The 21,007-nt window shown below is 36.0% G+C and overlaps 1 protein-coding gene across 7 annotated transcripts in view; it reads left to right on the top strand.

Moving 5' to 3' along the window:
* The window catches only part of ECD (ecdysoneless cell cycle regulator), a 45,910-nt gene that overhangs the window by 6,762 nt on the left and 18,141 nt on the right, over positions 1–21,007 (top strand). For 6 of the 7 annotated variants that reach the window (XR_007145417.1, XR_007145418.1, XR_007145416.1 and 3 more), the window contains exons 4-14: positions 854–941; positions 1,046–1,224; positions 2,190–2,382; positions 2,928–3,056; positions 4,921–5,049; positions 6,951–7,036; positions 13,849–13,955; positions 14,090–14,273; positions 15,854–15,921; positions 17,414–17,628; positions 19,852–20,062. Coding sequence is in view for 4 of the 7 variants with exons in the window: in XM_047825800.1 (XP_047681756.1) it covers positions 854–941; positions 1,046–1,224; positions 2,190–2,382; positions 2,928–3,056; positions 4,921–5,049; positions 6,951–7,036; positions 13,849–13,955; positions 14,090–14,273; positions 15,854–15,921; positions 17,414–17,628; positions 19,852–20,062 (1,589 nt within the window). In the remaining 3 variants the exon portion in view is untranslated. Of the gene's footprint in view, positions 1–853; positions 942–1,045; positions 1,225–2,189; positions 2,383–2,927; positions 3,057–4,920; positions 5,050–6,950; positions 7,037–13,848; positions 13,956–14,089; positions 14,274–15,853; positions 15,922–17,413; positions 17,629–19,851; positions 20,136–21,007 lie in introns of those variants that run through there. The other variant, XM_047825803.1, reaches the window with a different exon arrangement.

Here is a 21,007-nt window from a genome sequence, read left to right as displayed (position 1 = left end):
TAGAATAGAATAAAACCAAGCTCATTCTCATTGACTCTGCCGACATTTAAAGCTCTTCCCAAAATGATATAACTGTGCTTTTCTAGTCTTGTTCTTTACTAGTGCCATTCTCCAAATATCTACCTTAAATAGACACCTCCATGATTTTGTCATTGCTAATCCCTCTCCCAAGAACATCTCAACTTTTCTCCGTATATCTCCACCCATAAAAAGTGAAAAAATCTAGAACAGTATATAAAATACGCTACCTTTTGTGTGACAAGGGAGAAAATAAGAGTTTATATTCCTATTAACTAGATTATGCTTAAGTGAACCTAGAAGGATAAACAAAAAATAACAATGGTTGGAGGATAGGAATGGGGCATATAGGGACAAAAGTAGGAAGGAAACTGTTTCATTGCAGAACTTTTTATGTACTTTTTAAAAGTTTAGCCATGTGACTGTCTTACCTATTCAAAAATTTAAATTTAAAAAAAAATACAAATGAGGCAAAACAAAATTATCTTTCAGGGTCTAAGTAACTCTTCCATAAAGGCTTTCCTTATCTTGGCTCTATGTGGGTTTTTTCTTCTTTTGACACCTAATTGTATGTTTTTCATATTTGTGTCTGTTATTATTTACTTATGTACTTAATTTGTTCTCCTTATCATCTCCCTCCAACTCCTCTTTCAATCTTACGATCTCCCTGAGAGATTCATGGTGTCTCAAACATTTTGCTTTATTATAACAATCTGTACATAGCATGTACTCATACATTAACTGAAATGAAAGACAACATGTTAGAATAAATGTGTTTTGATTCGTAGCATATATGTGCTTTTTGAATGCATAATTGGAATTTCTTTTGCAAAAGGATTGAAGACAATGATGGTGAATTCTTGTTAATAGAAGCTGCTGACTTTCTCCCTAAATGGCTGGATCCTGATAATAGTGCCAATAGAGTAAGTGTATCCAAGTTCGGAAAATTTACCGAGATGAAATCATGTTACTAGTACCTAGAGTTTGTCAGTGCCCAGAATGAAAATTAAAATGTATCATTTTGCAGGTATTTTTCCACCAGGGAGAGCTGTGCATTATTCCTGCACCAAGGAAACCTGGAGCAGTATCCTGGTTACCCTCCACACCCCCTACAATCCCACAAGCTTTGAATATAATCTCAACACACCCAGAAAAAATTTTGGCTTCAGATTCTATACAAGCTGCTGTGAATAGGCGCATTAGAGGGTAAGAAAAATATTTTCAGTGCTAATCAAAGAGCCTTTGATTTAATGCAGTTCAAGTCTTCCACTGAATGTAGAATTTCTTTCACCTAGATTAATGCTCATTTTCATTCTGTCTTCAGCCTTCATGAAAGTGACTAACAACAGATTAAATTTACATGTTTTAAAATTAAGGAACAGATGTATCTTTTAATTCCCAATCATAGATGTTATATTGCATAGATGTTATATAAGTATATATCCAATACTTTTGCATTTATTTACTTAGATATTGTGGCTAAGTTCTATCTATATCCATAGGTAAAAATTTTGAGACCTTGGGGCGCCTGGGTGGCCCAGTTGGTTAAGCATCCAACTCTGATTTCAACTCAGGTCTTGATCGCAAGGTCATGAGTTTAAGCCCCTCGTCGGTCTCTACACTGGACGTGGATCCTACTTCAATATTTTTTGAGACCTTTAGGAATGAAAACCTAACGGAGCATAGTGTGCTTTGTGGGACTCTGTATAGTATTCTTTGGTCTGTGTGGAACACTTTAGGCTCTATGCCGAAAAGACAGTCTTTACCTAATAACAGTTTAGTTCAACCTTTCACATTTGAGTACCTAGGCAATGTTTACTACCATTCAAGTTTTAACAATATAAAAATCTCTCTTAACTTTGTTTCAGCATACTTCGTACCATTGTTTTAAAAGAATAAACTCTGATTTTATTCTTGTTCCAAAAAATAGTAGAGTTTTCATTTTGTTTTTATTGATCTACATTAGTCCCTTTTCTTTATTTTCCATTTCTTCCTACCTTTTCTCTTTCTCTCTCTTCTTTTCTGCAGTTTTAGTGTATATGGTAGCTTTATCTTCACTTTCCTTGTCATTCAACATCTCTTGATGAACCAAGACAAGGGGAACTAAATGCTATAAGAACGCTAGATATTTACATATTATAAAATAAAAATAATTATGTTACCTGTCACAGATACCCAGAAAAAATTCAAGCCTCCCTTCATCGAGCACACTGCTTCCTTCCAGCTGGTATTGTAGCGGTGTTAAAGCAGCGCCCCAGATTGGTGGCTGCAGGAGTCCAAGCATTTTACCTACGGGACCCTATTGACCTGCGAGCCTGTCGTATTTTCAAGACTTTCTTGCCTGAAACACGAATAATGGCATCGGTAAGATAGCTCTCCTGGTTATTTGGTTCCTCACTAGCAAGAGAGTTGAACATCATTTTAATTGTGCACTAGAAAAAACTGGAAATATTCTGCTTCCTCATCTCAAGTTAACACACTTTTTTTTTCTTTTCTCCCATTCTAGTGGAGGAAGATTTCAAGAGATTTCACTCCCTAGTTTGTATCTAAATGTTTCCTAGATATTTTCTGGCCACATTTTTCCTATTTTGTTTTCTTCTTAAGAATAAGACATTTCATTTCTTCCAGAGAATTAAGAATTATTCTTTATCTAACAACCCACCCAAACTGCCATATAATGTAACTGATAAGAATTCCATTAGTGATAACTAAAAACAGATCATGCAGTTAATTTTATGGTATGTGAATTATTGTATCCCAATAAAGCTGTTACTAAAAAATGTAGGCAGTAAATAGGTTGGATCTTCTTTGCATTTCATATGAATATGAAGCTCATAAGTGGAACTGTGAAATGATATTGAATTTTTACTTTCAGGAAGACTCAATGTATTTTGTGTCCCAATGTCCAGGTCACTTTCACTAAATGTCTGTATGCACAGTTGGTGCAACAAAGGTTTGTGCCAGACCGGCGGAGTGGATACAAGATGCCTCCTCCATCTCATCCCCAATACCGAGCCCATGAATTGGGCATGAAGTTGGTAATGAACCATAAAATTTTATATTCTTCCTTTAGGTAAAAGGCCTCTTAATAAATAATGGCACAGCATAGAAAGTCTAGAAATATACCTTATTTACATGAGAATGTGGCTCTCAAACAAGAAGGAAAATGTGTTATTCAGGAAATGATAATAGAACAACTGAGAAGCTGTCCAAAAAGTTAAAGTTCATTCCCTCACACCTATACCAAAATAAATTCCAGGTGGATGAAATATTTAAATGAGAACATTGAAACCATAATATCTGAAAACACAGAAGAATTTTTGATACTTTGAGTAGAAAAGGCCTTTTTAAACAGGATTCGAAATCAGAAGCTATAAAAAAAAAAAGACTGGTAACTTTATTAAAAATTAAGCATTTCTGTGTTGGAAAGAAAAATCCCATAGCTAATGTCAGAGATAGTAAACCTGAAGAAAGCATTATATTTGCAGTTTAAAAAAGAGCTAATTTCTATAATATATAGAGAGTTCCTACAAGTCGGTATGAAAAGAAATACTAATTAATTAATTAAAAATGTTCAGAAACCATGAACTGACAGTCCACAGAAAAGGAAATACAGATGATTTTTAATTTAAACATAAAAATGTTGGCCCTTGCTCATAATAAAAGAACTGCAACTTAAAGCTACAAAATAGTGTTTTTTACATTTGGCAAGTATCAAAAAGTTTGATAGTATGTACTGGATTGGTGGAAATACATATTTGAGATACTCTCAAACATCATTGATGGGAATATAAATTGATTCAGTCTCTTAGAACAGTTTGTCAATATCCATCAATTTATAAAGTACACAACTCTTCTGCTCGGCATTTTCACTTCTAAACATTTATCCTCCGTGTATTTTACATGTGTACATAGATCTGATGATACTCATGACAGTATTATTTCTGGTAGCAAAAGATTGGAAATTACCAAATATCTATTGGTAGGGGAGTAGTTAGATAAATTACAACCTGCCTATGAAGTGAATTGGATAAATTTGTGTGATCCGATAAAATGATCTCCAAGGCATATGACTTAGTGAAAAAGCAAGGTTTAGAACAGTGTGGATGCTACCATTTAGTGATGGAATAGGATATACAGACACAGATACACATCTGCTTGAGTGCATACATTACTTCTGAAAAGATACGCAAGAAATTGGTAACTATAGTTTCCTCTAGAGTGATCAGGAAAGCTCCCTATCTAATTTATTTTATGTGCATTCATTATATTTTTTAATCAAAGTTTTTCAATTTATCAATTATCAAATTTCAAAATAAATTTAATCAATTAAAATGATATGATTCCTTCCCTTTACTATATCTAAGACCATGGTGAATTCATTTATATTTTCTGTTAGATGAGAAGCCTTTTCTAAGCCTTTTTTTAAGCAAACAACAAATAAGTTTAAATTTCTGGTTTTGTGATCAGCAAGAAATCTCTTTGAAGAGAATAAGAATCTTTGTTTTGCATTATTTGCTTTCCCTTTATAATTTTTAGTAATCTCTATATAGAAATTGAAAAATTGGAGGGGCACCTGGGTGGCTCAATCAGTTATGCATCTGACTCTTGATTTTGGCTCAAGTCATGATCTCACAGTTCATGAGTTTGAGCCCCACTACTTGGGATTCCCTCTCTCTCCCTCTCTGCCCCTCCCTGCTCATTCTCTCTCTCTCTCTCTCTCTCTCTCTCTCAAAATAAATAAATAAACAAACTTTTTTTAATGGAAAAATTAGAAATAATCACATTTTTCATAAAATTCAAAGTGTTATAAATGACCATATGTCAAATGACCTAGTTCTTAAGTGTGACTAAATGGAAAGAAAATAACTTAATGATGAAAATTCTGTCTATTCTATCTAGGCTCATGGATTTGAAATCTTATGCTCCAAATGTAGCCCACATTTTTCTGACTCCAAGAAATCCGTCATGACTACCTCACCACTCTGGGCTGGCTTCCTTGAAAGTCTGAAAAAGAATGATTACTTTAAGGTAGGACTTGCAATGCATTTGTAAAACTGTACAGTCCAGGGGAAATCAAGCTAGTGAATTAGAGATCTATGGTCCATATTTAATATATAACATTATTAGAGAAGCTAGAGTTAAAAGGGACCGTTCTAGTTCAGTGTTAATGAGGGAGTGACTATGAACTGTTTCCAATATTTTAGAAAAGTTAATGTTTATATAAAATTATGATAGTTATCATTTGTATCTGAAGAGCAATTTATGCAAATCATAAGGCAAATATGAAGACACCAGATAGAAAATGAGCAAAGACACGGATTAAAAAAATTACAAAAAGACAACTAATAAATTTCTTGTAAAATATTTACTCTCACAAGTAGTAAAGATATATGTATCAACAGAATAATAGTTTTTCACATATGTGAAAAAGGATCTGAATGAGGCTTAATGCTATTGAAAGTTATTGAAATTAATACTCCCTATACATTGCTGGTAACATTGCATATTGATAGAACTTTAACTGGAAAGTAATTTGCTAGTGTGTTCCAGGAGCTATATAAAGGTTCAAACTCAGAACCTTTACTTTGAATAATCTATTTTAAGGAAACATCCAAGAAGTAGAAAAGTCCATTAAGAATATGATGGTATATGAACAGACATTTCTGCAAAGACATACAGATGGCCAACAGATAAATGAAAATATGCTCACCATCACTAACCCTCAGAGATGGTGAGGCTAAATCAGAATGGCTAAAATCTAAAACACAAGAAACAACAGGTGTTGGTGTGGCTGTGGAGAAAAGGAACCCTCACGCACCATCAATGAGAATGCAAACTGGTACAGCCACTGTGGAAAACTGTATGGAGGTTTCTCAAGAAATTAAAAATAGAATTATTATATGATCCAGTAATTTCACTACTGGTATTTACCCCCCAAAAATGAAAACACAAATTCAAAGGGATACATGTATTGCTATGTTTTTTGCAGCATTATTTATAGCCAAGATTATTTATAGCCAAGGGAACCAACCCAAGTGTCCATATCTAGATAAATAGATAAAGAAGGTATGGTATGTGTATACACACACACACGCACACACACACATATGCAATGGAACATTACTCAGCCGTAAAAAGAATGAAATCTTGCCATTTGCAACAAAATGCATGGTTCTAGAGGGTAGAATGCCAAGTGAAATAAGTCAGTCAGAGAAAGACAAATACCATATGCTTTCACTCATGTGGAATTCAACAAACAAACTAAACAAACAAAAAACCAAACTCTTAGCTATGGTTATCAGAGGGCAGGTGGGAGGATGGGTGAAGTAGGTGAAGAGGATTAAGAGTACAATTCTTGTGGTGAGCACTGAGTAATGTATAGAATTATTATGTTATATACCTGAAACTAATATAATACTGTGTGTTAATTATACTGGAATTAAAAATTTTTTTAAATATCATATAAAGACTGTAGCAATATAGAAAAGTGCTTATGAGTCATAGTATATTTTTGAAAGAGTGTAAAATATTAAGTACAAATGCCAAAATAAACATGCATGTGAAAAGCAGAAATGGCAGTGAAAATGAGATTATGCTATTTTTTGGTTCTATTTGTACTTTGTTTTATAAATTAATTACAAATCAATTATTTCTTAATAACCAATAAAGTACTAGAAAATGCTAGAAAATCTTCCAAATTGGAAAGAGGTCTTTAATGGTGAAAAGGATTAGGAACCACTACATAGAGCCTAGTCCCCTTGTTTGGAGAAAATGGAGCCCAAACAGGTACATTAATGACAAAACAGGGACTAGGACTCAGGCCTCGTGATTCCTGAACAACATATCATACACTGCCTCCCTGAAAATTGCTGGTGAGTGGGTAATTTCAGTGATACCATGTAAATAATGTTATGATTTTTTTCTTTCAGGGTCTGATAGAAGGTTCTGCTCAGTACCAGGCAAGGCTAGAAATGGCAAAGAACTACTTCCAACTCTCAGTAAACCGGCCAGAAAGGTGAGTTTATCACTACCTAACCATGGCAGCAAGCGTGGTAACCTGCCAGATGTTAAGGAGTTGCTCACTCTTGAGATAGTTGCAGAAATTGGAATTGCTGTATTTAAAGAGTTAACGGCAAGGATCATGACTGCTGAAGGGGATGAACTGGGAGAGAGGAGGTGTTGCTACAGAAGATCACTGGATCTGGCACCCGTCATCATCATCATCATCACCTAACGGCTAATGTTTCTTGGTACTTACAAAGTGTATTGGTACTTAAAAATTTGTTTGATCTCTCTTATAGTCCTGTGAAATAAGTATGATTATTATCATTCCCTAGTTACAGCTGAGGCCGAGAGAGATTAAGTAGTTTGCCAAAGTTCACACAGCTAATTAGTGACAGATCTAGGATTTGAACTCAGGCAGTCTGATATCGAGCATGTGCTTAATTCCTGTAGGAGCCCTTGACTGTGTTTAGCTACATTTAGGAGAGGCTGAAACATAGGATAAAGCAGGCAGTCAGCTTTCAAATCACATCTCATTCTAACCTGCCATACATTGCCTAGAAAAAGAAAGAAATGAACACAGGGTTGGCAGGAAATGGCACCCTTTTAAAATTTTATAAAGTCAAGTTCTCATAATGGTGGAGTAACATATCCAACTAACCCCCTGCCAAGTGTAATTATAAACCCTGGATGGAATTTAAGAAACAGTTATTTGAAGACACAGTAGAACAACAAAATTGGGCCAAAATTGAAGGACGCTTTTTTTTTTAATTTTTTTTTTTTTCAACGTTTATTTATTTTTGGGACAGAGAGAGACAGAGCATGAACGGGGCAGGGGCAGAGAGAGAGGGAGACACAGAATCGGAAACAGGCTCCAGGCTCTGAGCCATCCGCCCAGAGCCCGACGCGGGGCTCGAACTCACGAACCGTGAGATCATGACCTGGCTGAAGTCGGACGCTTAACCGACTGCGCCACCCAGGCGCCCCTGAAGGACCCTTTGAAAGAACCCTTTGAAAGAACCCTTTGAAAGAAGAAAATCACAATAGATGAGGTCCTCATTATCTGAGTTGTCACCTGAGGTCACTTCCTAGTCAGTGTAGCACCAAGGAAAATAGAGCTCAAGCAGAAAACTTTGGTCTTATTGAGCTCAGGAATCAAAGGTCAGATTTTGAGTATTGGAAAAAACTCAATTTATGTTTGTAAAATTGAATATGAGATACTCAAAGCTATTAAATAATATAAAAGCAATGGCTTTTGTATATATCATGGTTAAAATGTCCCAAGTTGTATGTGTTTTTCATTTGTTGGACTTTTTTTTCTTTTTTCCCTGGAGGAAACTTAATTGGTTTTGAACTTCATTCATTTTGCTTACATCTCAAACATCACTTATTTGTGTAATAGAATGTTCTTTGAGGACTGGTGAAGCAAAGTTGATGCTGAGAGAACTCTAACCTCAGTGTCTGTGAGATAATAATGACTTTACAGCAGTCTTTACTCTTTCAGAAGTGCCTGCTCCCATCAGTTTTATGGCAGTAATTGATGGTAAAAAGAGGATGCCTTCTTAGGGAATCATTTCAGAAAACTTGCTAGAGAGTCAGAAGAGGAAAAGAGGTGGCCTCATGTTTAGGAGAATCTGCCCCAGATGATTCCCATCCACCTCCGTGGGCCACTCTGTCTGTGAAGACACGTCACCTTACAGACTTGGGTTAAAGAGATGTTAGAAAATTAGACTCATGTGTAGGAGAATCAGGGCTCCTCACACAAAATAAGATAGATTGGTGGTTAGGTAGTTATTTTTAAATAATGGAAATTTGTTAGGGCACCTGGGGGCTCAGTCAGTTAAGCATCTGGCTCTTGATTTTGGCTCAGGTCATGATCTCAAGTTTTGTGAGTTTGAGCCCTGCATCGGGCTCTGCACTGACAGTGAAGAGACTGCTTGGGATTCTCTGGCCCTCTGTCTCTGCCCCTCCCCTGCTTGCACGTGCTATCTCTTTCTCTTTCAAAATAAATAAATATTAAATAGATAGATAATGAAGTTTGTTGTTGTTACAAAAGTAATGTATTCACTCATTATAGCAAATAAAGATGTAATAAGGAAAAAATATATATCAGAGAGTCAACTACTATTATCATTTTGATCTACTGCATTCCAGGATTTTTTTTCCCCCATATCCATCTAGTTGATTTTTTTTTTAATTGTACTATATAAAAATTTTGTATCCTGCCCATAATTTTACTTATTACCATCTTACATTTTCCAATGACATTAAAAAGTATTTATAAGTGTAATTTTATTTTATTTTTTCTTAAAGTTTACATATTTATTTTGAGGGAGAGAACATGAGTGGGGGATAGGCAGAGAGGGAGGGAGAGAGAGAATCCCAAGCAGGCTCCCTGCTGTCAGTGCAGAGTCCGACACAGGGCTCGAACCCACAAATTATGAGATAGTGACCTGAGGTGAAGTTAGACGCTTAACCGATTGAGCCACCCAGGCGCCTCTATAAGTGTAATTTTAAAGAGCTGCACAACATTTCAGCAAATGGATGTACCATGACTTACTCAACACACCTTTACTATTGGAGAAAGAATTATAAGTAGCTTAAATGTCCAACATTGTAAATAGTGCTGCAGAAGAGACTCCTGTTCCCCAAACCAGGATGACTTCTAAACAATTTAAAACCAAACTCACATCTCCCTCCAGACCTGTTCTTGAATTCCCAGTTTTTTGGGTTTTTTTTTTAATACTTAGATTAATGTCAGAGACTGTTTCCCACTCTCTTTTTTAATAGACTACCATCCTTCTTATCACCTAGACCTCCTGGCTCTCGTTTGATCCAGTCCCTAGATCTTTTTTTTTTTTTCTTTAATTTATTTTGAGAGAGAAGGAAAGAGAGTGCATGTGCATTAGCAGGGGAGGGGCAGAGAGAAGGGGAGAGAGAGAATCCCAAGCAGGCCCCGTATCAATGCAGAGCCTGACATGGGGCTCCATCACATGAAACATGAGATAATGACCTGAGCCAAAATCAAGAGTCAGATGCTTAACTCACTGAGCCACCCAGGCTGCCCCCTAAATCCTTTTTATTGTTATCTTGTGTCTTACATTTTTCTCTTTTGCTGCCTGCCTACTCTAATATGTATATATATATATTTTAACACTTATTTCTTGAACTATAACGATACCTAAACTTGCTTCCCAACCTCTAGTGACTCTCCACTTCCAATGCAACCATTAGAGCCAGAGAATATGCTTGAAATATATCTTTAATCATATTACCCCCTCTCCTAAAAATTATTAGAGATTGTAATAGTGAAAAATTGAACAGTGTAAGTATCCATCAATAGTAGATAAATGGATTGCGGTGTGTTTGTAGGATAGACTACTATCCATTACGTAACCAGAGATTAGCTAAATATATGTAAACCAATCCAAGGTTTCTAAACCTTGGCATTGTTGACATTTTGTACAAGATAATTCCTTGTTGTGGGAGACTGTTGTGTGCATTATAGGATGTTTAACAGCATCTCTGGCTTCTACCTAGTAAATGCCAGTAGCTGTCCACCCTGCCCCCAATTGTGACAACCAAAAATATCATCAGACATTGCAAATGTCCTCTGGGGGCAAAATTGTCCCCAGTTAAAAACCACTGATCTAAATAAATACGTCTTGTAAACATGATGCTGAATGAAAAAAGGATATTGTAAATGTGTACAGTATGGATTCTATTACATATAAAAAGTTTTAATACATAAAATACTATATATTACTTATAGACATGTATATATTAATTCATTCAACCAATATTTATTATTTCCAGGCACTAGGGATACAGCAAGCGAATCCAAAGTCTCCCTGCCCTTATGGAGTTTACGTGCTAATGTAGGAGAAAGACAATAAATCACTATATGCTGTTAGATGGTGATCAGTGCTTTAAAGAAAAAAAACAGCATGTGGGGACAGAGAGGTCTAGGCTGCTCTTCTAGATAGTTTGGTCAAGGAGGACTTTCCAAGGAGGTTTAGTTTGAGAAGACACATAAGTGAAGTGAGGGAATGAGGCATACAGGTATTTGGGGGGATAAAATGCCAGGGAAAGAGAACAAACAGCAGTTACAACATAGATACGTACACATGCGTGTGCACACACACACAGACATTCACACATATACACACTCAGTGGACCAGAAGGGTATTTGTGAGAGCAATCATTTCTGGGTAGCAACAAGATGGATTGGAACTGATAGTGTTGGTCATCAAAGGAAAAATATTAGCTTTATGTATAATTTTTAAGGAAATGTATATGTTACTTGTTTAATTTTTATGTTAAGTGTCAAAGTATAATCATACCTTTAGATTAGAAGTATAACAATATTATAATTCTAGGTGGGTAAAGATATGCTATATCATCTTTTTTTTTTTTTTTTTTTTGGTCATCTTTTAGACTTGTCTGCACTATTTAAATCTCTTAAAACAAAAATTAAAAATAAAAAAGAAGCCGTCAGTGATCACCTACTGCTTATTTCATTGAGTCCAAACTTAGCCATTTCAGGCTCACTGTGCTCTCATTTCAGTCCATCTGTTCAGCCCTGTCTGCCCCACTTAAGCCACACCGAACACCATTTGCTTTGTGAACATGTTCCTCAATTCTCTGCCTCTATACAAATGTTCGTTTCCCCTCTTGCCTGAAGTTTCTCTACCCTATCTTCCTTGTCAAAATCCTACCCATTCTTTAAGTCCTAACTCAACTACGTCCATTACCTCTTTTCCTTTTTAATTTTCTTGTAGTTAATGTAATCATCTCCTGTGACTCTACATAGCATTGGTATTCCTATATGATTTTATATTTTGTAACTTGTTATGATTATTTGTGTATTTCTTTTCTCTCTCCTAATAATATTTTCATAATATGGAGTAGGGATGATTTCCTGTCACCCACATGATTTAGCAAGGTATGCAGATCTTTACTAAATAAATGTAAGTCCATTCTATAACTTGATTTGCTCCATTCTAAATAGGTCAGGGAAGCATGGGTGACTTAGTTGGTTAAGCCTCCGACTTTGGCTCAGGTCATGATCTAGCGGTTCGTGAGTTCCAGCCCTGTGTTGGGCTCTGTGCTGACAGCTCAGAGCCTGGAGCCTGCTTTGGATTCTGTGTCTCCCTCTTTTTCTGCCCCTCCCTCACTCGTGCTCTTTCTCTCTCAAAAATAAATATTAAAAAAATTTTTTTAAATAGCTCAGACAGGGTTCAGGTTTCCATTAATTTATGTAATAGGTCATATTGGGGTGCCTGGGTGGCTCAGTCTGTTAAGCGTCTGACTTCAGCTCAGGTCATGACCTCGTGATTTGTGAGCTTGAGCTCCACGTCGTGTTCTGTGCTGACAGCTTAGAGCCTGGAGCCTGCTTCAGATTCTTTGTCTCCCTTGCTCTCTGCCCCTCCCCCACTCACACTCGGTCTCTCTCTCAAAAATAAGTAAACATTAAAAAAAAACAAAACAGGTTACATTGCCATCATAAAATAGTATGCTCATTATATAGATAATTTCTGGGCATATTTCCTCGTTAGTTTATTGTAGGAAGATCATAAAATAGTATCAGAAGACTTGATTTCAAGCTTTTGCTGTCCAACTCAATGACCTTGTAAAAGTTATAGAATATCACAGAGCTCTGGTTTTCTCCTCTATAAAATAGGATTATCACTTATAATAGTAATTAGAGGACTAAATAAGAAAATGTATTTAAAAAAAATTTTTTTTAATTTGCATCCAAGTTAGTTAGCATATAGTGCAACAATGATTTCAGGAGTAGATTCCTTAATGCCCCTTACCTGTTTAGCCCATCCCCCTCCCACAACCCCTCCAGTAATCCTCTGTTTGTTCTCCATTTTTAAGAGTCTCTTATGTTTTGTCCCCCTCCCTCTTTTTATATGATTTTTGTTTCCCTTCCCTTATGTTCATGTGTTCTGTGTCATTTCACAAATAATAGGATTTCGTTCTTCCTCATATATATTTCTCTGAATAATATTCCATTGCATTAATATAGCACATCTTCTTTATTCATCCATTGATGGGACACTTAGGTTGTTTCTATATCTTAGCTATTGTGAGTAATGCTGCAGTGAACATGGGAATGCAGGGATCTCTTCAATATTCTTTACATATATACCCAGAAGTAGAATTGTTGGATCATATGGTAGTTCTATCTTTAATTTTTTGAGGAACCTCCATACTTTTTTCCATAGTGGTTACACCAATTTACATTCTCACCAATGGTGCACAAGGGTTCCCTTCTCTCCACATTCTTACCAATGCTTATTCTCTCTTGTCTTTTTGGTGGTAGCCATTCTGACTGGTGTGAAGTGATATCTCATTTTCATTTTGATTTGCATTTCCTGATGATTAGTGATGTTGAGTGCCTTTTCATATACCTGTTGGCCATTTGTATACCTTCTTTAGAAAAATGTTTATTCAGGTCCTCAGCCCATTTTTAAATCACATTTGTTTTTTCCTATCAAGTTGCATGAGTCCTTTATATATTTTGGATGTTAACCCTTTATCAGATATATGTGTTTGTAAATATTTTCTCCCATTCAGTAGGTTGCCTTTTCAGTTTGTAGATGGTTTCCTTTGCTGTACAAAGCATTTTTTCTTAGAGCTCTTTTATATTTTAGAGTTACTGGTAAGATTTTATTTGAGAAAAAGGGGTCTATAACTTAAAACAATTGCTTAAAAACAAATTAGACTAGATAATTGCCTCCAGCTTTAAAATATTTTTTGTGATTATTATTCTGAGCTGTCTTATAAAAAAATCCCCATGTCTTTTATTTTTTATAGCTCTCTTGCTCTGAGCCCAGGTGAAGAAATCTTAACCTTATTACAGACCACACCATTTGATATAGAAGAGCTTAAGAAGGAAGAAGCTAATCTTCCCCCAGAAGATGGTAAGTCATGGGCCAAGAGAGAGCAGAAGGGTGAGGAAAAATTAAAATATTCCACTAGGTCTCATAGGGCCCTTCTCTGAGAGTACCTGCCATGTGAGTACAGTATGGCAGTATCATGTTTTCTTCTTTTTCAGATGACCAGTGGTTAGATCTCTCACCAGATCAGCTGGACCAGCTACTGCAGGAAGCTGCTGGCAAAAAAGAAGCAGAGCCCATTTCCAAGAAGGAGGAACAGAACTATGACTTGACTCAAGTCTCAGAGAGCATGAAAGCTTTCATATCTAAAGTCTCAACCCACAAAGGAGCAGAGCTGCCTCGGTAATTTGTGTTAAAGTATAAATATATAAGTAGTTAAAACCCAGATGTTAAAGTCATCTAGTCATTGCCATTTCCACTCTTTTTTTTTTTTTTTTGTACTGCTATGTTTCCCTCTTTTGGTGCCTAGTACCCTGATGACTTTTTTGGAGTCATATTTTTAATAGCCTGATCCTTTGCAATTTTTTTTTAACTTGTTTTATATATATATATATATTTTAATTTATATCCAAATTAGTTAGCATATAGTGCAACAATGATTATAGGAGTAGATTCCTTAGTGCCCCTTACCCATTTAGCCCAATCCCCCTCCCATTGCCCCTCCCGTAACCCTCAGTTTGTTCTCCATATTTATGAGTCTCTTCTGTTTTGTCCCCCTCCCTGGTTTTATATGATTTTTGTTTCCCTTTCCTTATGTTCATCTGTTTTGTCTCTTAAAGTTCTCATATGAGTGAAGTCATATGACTTTTGTCTTTCTCTGATTGACTAATTTCACTTAGCATAATACCCTCCAGTTCCATCCACATAGTTGCAAATGGCAAGATTTCATTCTTTTTGATTGCCGAGTAATACTCCATTATATATATATACCACATCTTCTTTATCCATTCATCCATCGATGGACATTTGGACTCTTTCCGTACTTCGGCTGTTGTTGATAGTGCTGCTATAAACATGGGGGTGCATGTGTCCCTTCGAAACAGCACACCTGTATCCCTTGGATAAATACCTAGTAGTGCAATTGCTGGGTCGTAGGGTAGTTCTATTTTTAGTTTTTTTGAGGAACCCCCATACTGTTTTCCAGAGTGGCTGCACCAGCTTGCATTCCCAGCAATTCTTAAAGTAAGTCAGAGAGACTGCTCAACAGATCTAAAAGCTTCCATCCCAGAGCTGTGCAAGGAAACTGCATTTTACTCTTTAAACTTTTACTCAGAACCTTATGGACTCTTAACATCTAGCTCTCAGCAAACCCACACTTCAGATCTGCTACCCAACAAGCAGATTGTAAGCTTCACACTCAAAAGAGGGGAATAAAAGATTTCATCAGAGAAAGAAATAATAACAGGAGAAATGGGAAGTTACATTTGGCAAATAAATGTAAGAAAATAAGATAGATGGAATTGTTACTTGTATAGCAAATATATCTTTATTCATGTTGATGCTCTTAAGCCTCATAAGAAGATTAAAATTTATGTTCAGTATTCTCTAAGAAAGCAGAGATAAAGAAAGGTATATTCTTATTTACTTTTAAAGGTTTAGTTCTTAAAGAAATAGACTTTATGTAAATTAACTCAGATAAGTGATTTCTTCTGCTAATGCTATATATATCTTGTGGGAGGTGGATGGTGGGTAGGTCCCTAAATTGGCATAAGTTTAATGTGCATAAACAAAGTGCAATTTTTACTTTTCTTACATCAGTCTTTCCCATTTCTTTTGCCCTCAAGACCATTTAAACTACAGTTTTTCTTGGTGTACCTCTTGAGATCCTATATCTGGTAGTGTTCCTAAGAATGGCACTGCTTTAAAAAAAGTTCCAAAGAGTTATGTTTAGGATAAATGGTCTTTTTCCTTTAACCTTGCAGAGAACCTTCTGAGGCTCCAATCACTTTTGATGCAGATTCTTTTCTTAATTATTTTGACAAGATTTTAGGTAAGTTACAGTACGATGTTTATTTTCATTTTGAAACTACAAGGCTGTGGCTAGAGCACTGGAGCATTGGAAGTCAAAGTATTTGCTTTTTCTTCATGATTTTAAGTTGCTTTCAACCATGAACTTCTGCCCAGTTGAATGATTTTGCAGAGAATGCTTAGCTCAGTGCCGGACATAGTTGCTGCTCGTTCATTATTTGAATGAGTGAATGCTATGTGGCCAGATATGGTTTCCATGTTAATACTGTTTATTCTCTTTTAGACTTACTGTACTTAACACTAATAATAAAAAGACAAATAGCCCAAATTTAAAAGTCAACAAAGGATTTAAATAGGCAGTGCCTTGAAGAAGAAATATAGACAAATATTTGAAAAGACTTAACTGTTTCTAGTAAGTGAATACACAATACAAAATAAGAACTTATTTTTTTGCCGATCATATTGACAAAGATTTTAAAGATTGGCAATACCCAGTTTTCTCAAGAGCTGAAGAAATGGGCACTGTCAAACCGTGAGCGTGGAAGTGTAAGTTGTCTTTCTCACAGTGGTTTGGTATCCTAGAAAATTTATAACCTTTGACTTAGTAATTTATTGCCAGGAATTTTCACTATGAAAAAGACATAATGTGCTAAGATGGTGATTGCAACATTGTTAATAGCAAAAAATTAGAATATCCCAAATGTCCATGGAGAAGGAAATGGTTAAAAAAATTGTAGTACGTTTGTGTTATGAAACATTGTGCATTTTTTAAAAATTTTTTTTTAACATTTATTTATTTTTGAGACAGAGAGAGACAGAGCATGAATGGGGGAGGGTCAGAGAGAGAGAGAGAGAGACACAGAACCCAAAACAGGCTCCAGGCTCTGAGCTGTCAGCACAGAGCCTGACGTGGGGCTTGAACCTACGAACCGCAAGATCATGACCTGAGCCAGTCGGACGCTTAACCGACTGAGCCACCCAGGTGCCCCAAACATTGTGCATTCTTAAGAAAGAATAAGGTCCATCTATGTTTTCACAAAGAAGGACTTCCAAGACATATAAATAAGTGGAAAAGCAAACCATAGTTCAATATGTATGTATGTGAAAAAAAAAAAAGAACCTTGTGTTTATCTACAAATGTGTAGGACTACATAAAGGCCTGGATGCCCACCAAACTGTTAAAAGATGTTTAACTCTGGGAAGAGAGTGAGCTGTGAGACAATAATAACTCTGTATGGCTTGAATATTTGTATCAAAATATATTCATGTAGTTTTTAAATTTTTAAAAAAATTTTAGTAATTGAATTCTCATTTAAAAAAAATTTTTTTTTCAGTTCAGCCTATGTACTTTTCTGAAAATATCTGCCAGCGGTACCATTTTCTGGAAGGGGTTTTTATGAAGTTAATTTGTGTATATTGGTCCTTTTATGAAGATAATATTTAACTCTTTTGAAAGGTATAACTACTCAAGAAGAAATTACCATGTGGCTCTTTCTGTGTTGGGGTCTGTGTAGGGCCAAGACCTCATGAGTCAGATTCTGATGATCTGGATGATGAAGACTTTGAATGTTTAGACAGTGATGATGACTTGGATCTTAAAACACAGGGGACTGGGGAAGAAGCATCTTTAAAAGGAACTCTTAATGATCTCAAGTCATACATGGCCCAGATGGACCAGGAATTGGCAAACACCAGCATTGGCAAAAGTTTCACCACCCAGAAGCAAATGGTACGTGTGTGTTTAACCTTTTCCCGTGTCTGAGTATCTTAATATTATGAAGGAAAGCTAAAACTATATTTTATCTTAGTTTCTCTTTTTCTTTCCTTTTTTTGATTTGTGATCATTTTTTGGTGATAAATTTGATTTTTTTATTTGAAATAAATAAGAATGTAAGATTGCTAATGTTTCCCTAACTATTAGGATGAAAGATTATTAACTTTACTCTCCTAAATATAATTTATTTTTTTTATTTTTGATGTATTACATTTATTACTTATAAATGTATTAAATTTATAAATGTATTATTAAAATTAATTTTTAGTTTTTATTAAAAAATTTTTTTTCTTTAATGTTTATTTTTGAGAAAGAGAGAGATAGCACGAGTGGGGGTGGAGCAGAGAGAGAGAGGGAGACATGGAATCCAAAACAGGCTCCAGGCTCTGAGCTATCAACACAGAGCCCAACACGGGGCTCGAACTCACAAACTGTGAGATCATGACCTGAGCCGAAGCTGCTCAACCAACTGAGCCACCCAGGTGCCCCTTTATTTTTTAAGTTTTTAAAAAAATTTTTAATGTTGGGCGCCTGGGTGGCTCAGTCGGTTAAGCAGCCGACTTCAGCTCAGGTCATGATCTCGCGGTCCGGGAGTTCGAGCCCCGTGTCAGGCTCTGTGCTGACAGCTCAGAGCTTGGAGCCTATTTCAGATTCTGTGTCTCCCTCTCTCTGACCCTCCCCCGTTCATGCTCTGTCTCTGTCTCAAAAATAAATAAACGTTAAAAAAAATAAATTAAAAAAAAAATAAAAAATTTTTAATGTTTATTTATTTTTGAGAGAGAGAGAGAGCGTGAACACAAGTTGGGGAGGGGCAAATAGAGGGGGACAGAGGAACCAAAGCAGGCTCCAGGCTGACAGCAGAGATCCTGATGGGGGGCTCAAACTCACAAACTGCGAGATTATGACCTGAGTCAAAGTTGGACACTTAACCAACTGAGCCACTGAGATGCCCCTTAAGTTTAATTATATTAGTTCTTCTGTTATCAGGATTTAAAAAGTCATGCGATGTGGTCAGATTATGCAGTTGCATTCTACTACTCGCAGCTTACACTGACTTTAAAAAAAGAGAAAGGATCTTAAATATCTAAATAATTTTCAAGTCTTAATACTGTTTTTTTTAAGACTTCATCTTACACTCTTTTTTAGCCTAGTTTTTATACTATCAGTGTCTAACCTATACCTCAAAGACATTATGAAGGAGAGTGGAACTTCTGGATTAGGGTTTGAAATCCAGTTGAGCCACCCTCTGTGAATATATATCCATTAACCAATAATACCTATGTTGTAGGATTAACATGAGAACCAAATGAGACAACAGTAAAAGCCACAATAAGGCCCTTAATGAATGTTACTCACCTTGCTTTCATCATCTAAACTACATTTAAACTAGAATCATTTCCATTATTGCCCAGACCTCATAAAAACCAAGAAACCGTATTGTTAGATTTATCTAAAGTAGTGTATCTTAGATTTTAATATGTATATGAACCATCTAAAGATCTAAGTAAAATAGAAGTAAAATATAGAAAATAAACAAAATTCTGGTTAAGTAAGGTCTGGGGTGAAGCCTGAGATTTTACATTTCTAACAAGCATCAAAGCAGTGCACGTGCTACTGACGCTTGAACTGCACTTTGAATAGCAAAGATAGTCTATAGATCACACTACAGTCTTTCAAATCCTTTCCCCATCCTGTGAAACCAGAGGCTCAGGTAATAACTCAGAATCTTTGTGGTTGAATTCCTCAGAACTTCAGGTTTTTACTTGAAGTTTTTTCATTGAGGAAAAAAAAAAAGAAATCTAGTTTCTTTCATTTAGAAAAAAAATAGGTTCTTTTATATATATATAAAATGTTCATTTTTATTTCTTTTACAACTCTTAGGTAAGTTATAAATATGTCTCCTTAACCCTGGTTATCTCCCTTGGGCTATTTCAGAATGGGGAAGAAGTCCAATTTATAAAAACTTTTCCTAGAAAGAAGTGTGTTTTAATCTTTAGAACCACATTCTATTGTGTGTGTTAAATTGTAAGGTTTATTAGATTTCATTTTTACTTTGTCGTTAAGGATAAGAAATTTCCTTTTTAATTTAGAATTCAATTTTACATTGTTTAGTTTTTATTGTAACTACCATCCAACCTAATGGCCTATTATCTCATGATTTTCTTTTCTATCAATAAGGAACCTCTCTCCCAGACTACCAGTAATAATTCAGATGAGGAAGATTCTGGTGCAGGAGGATCTGTTATGACACCAGTGGATGTAGACCTGAACCTGGTTTCCAACATACTGGAATCCTATAGTTCCCAAGCTGGCCTGGCAGGACCTGCGTCCAACCTTTTACAAAGCATGGGAGTACAGCTGCCTGATAACACCGATCACAGACCCACAAGTAAGCCGATGCAAGATTAACCAGCACATCTCACCTCTTTTTTCTTCTTAAATAAATATTGAGTCTGATTGTGCTCATTTGTAGTGTGGATGACTATGAGGTGACATAAAAGGTTTTGAAGTCAGCAGGAGAGAGAATATCAAGTTCCTGGACAGCCCCTGATTTACACACTCCATGTTTAGAACATTAAGTTTATCTTTATTAAGGGTTAAAGGCAAAAATAAGGAATGAATGAGTTGCTTTTTTATTCCAATTACCAGGCTCACTCTGGTAATAGATACATTTGTTTTTATGTTTTACCTGTTTTTCCTATTCTGCTTCATGAACTGAGTGGGCTCTTTTTATTGTTAGCACCTTCACAGCTCATTGCCACATGAATATTGTCTATCCAGGTAGGCCCTATACCAAAGTTCATTTTATTTATCTGCCATTTTTAGTTCCCGAACCCTGCCCTGTTTTGCCTCACTTTTCAGATATCCTTGGAGTTCTAAGAAGCAAAGCCCTCTCCCCACTCACTGCCAGGAAACAAAGTTCAATGTTGCAGCTCCTCTATTAGCCTCTCACATCTTTTCTTTTCTAAAACAACACATTAATCCAAAAGCAAACAGTTACTCCATGGTAAGTTTGAGAAACTCAGAACCAGGAATCCTGCACACTCCCCTTTCTGTCAGTATTTTCAGATTGGGGGATGTGTACCCATGTGCTCACAAACACACCCACATAGAGACCGAAAACATTGGGAGATGGTAATACACATGGACCCTGAACTGTTTTCTTCTAACTGCAAGATATGAAGAAATCTCAGGACCTCTCTTTCGAGAGTGCTTTTCCCTTCTACATGCTGGGTTCAGTTCAGGTCAGGGCAAGCTGCCAACCTAGCAGGACAATCAAGACCCGTCACATACTATCCCTCAACGTTTCCTGATGAAGGCACTTTGATTTCCC

The sequence above is a fragment of the Prionailurus viverrinus genome, chromosome D2 (genome assembly GCF_022837055.1).
Source record: "Prionailurus viverrinus isolate Anna chromosome D2, UM_Priviv_1.0, whole genome shotgun sequence".
Classification (NCBI taxonomy): Eukaryota; Metazoa; Chordata; class Mammalia; order Carnivora; family Felidae; genus Prionailurus; species Prionailurus viverrinus.
The sequence above is the reverse complement of the archived record's forward strand: the minus strand, read 5'-3'. Positions and strand labels throughout refer to the sequence as shown.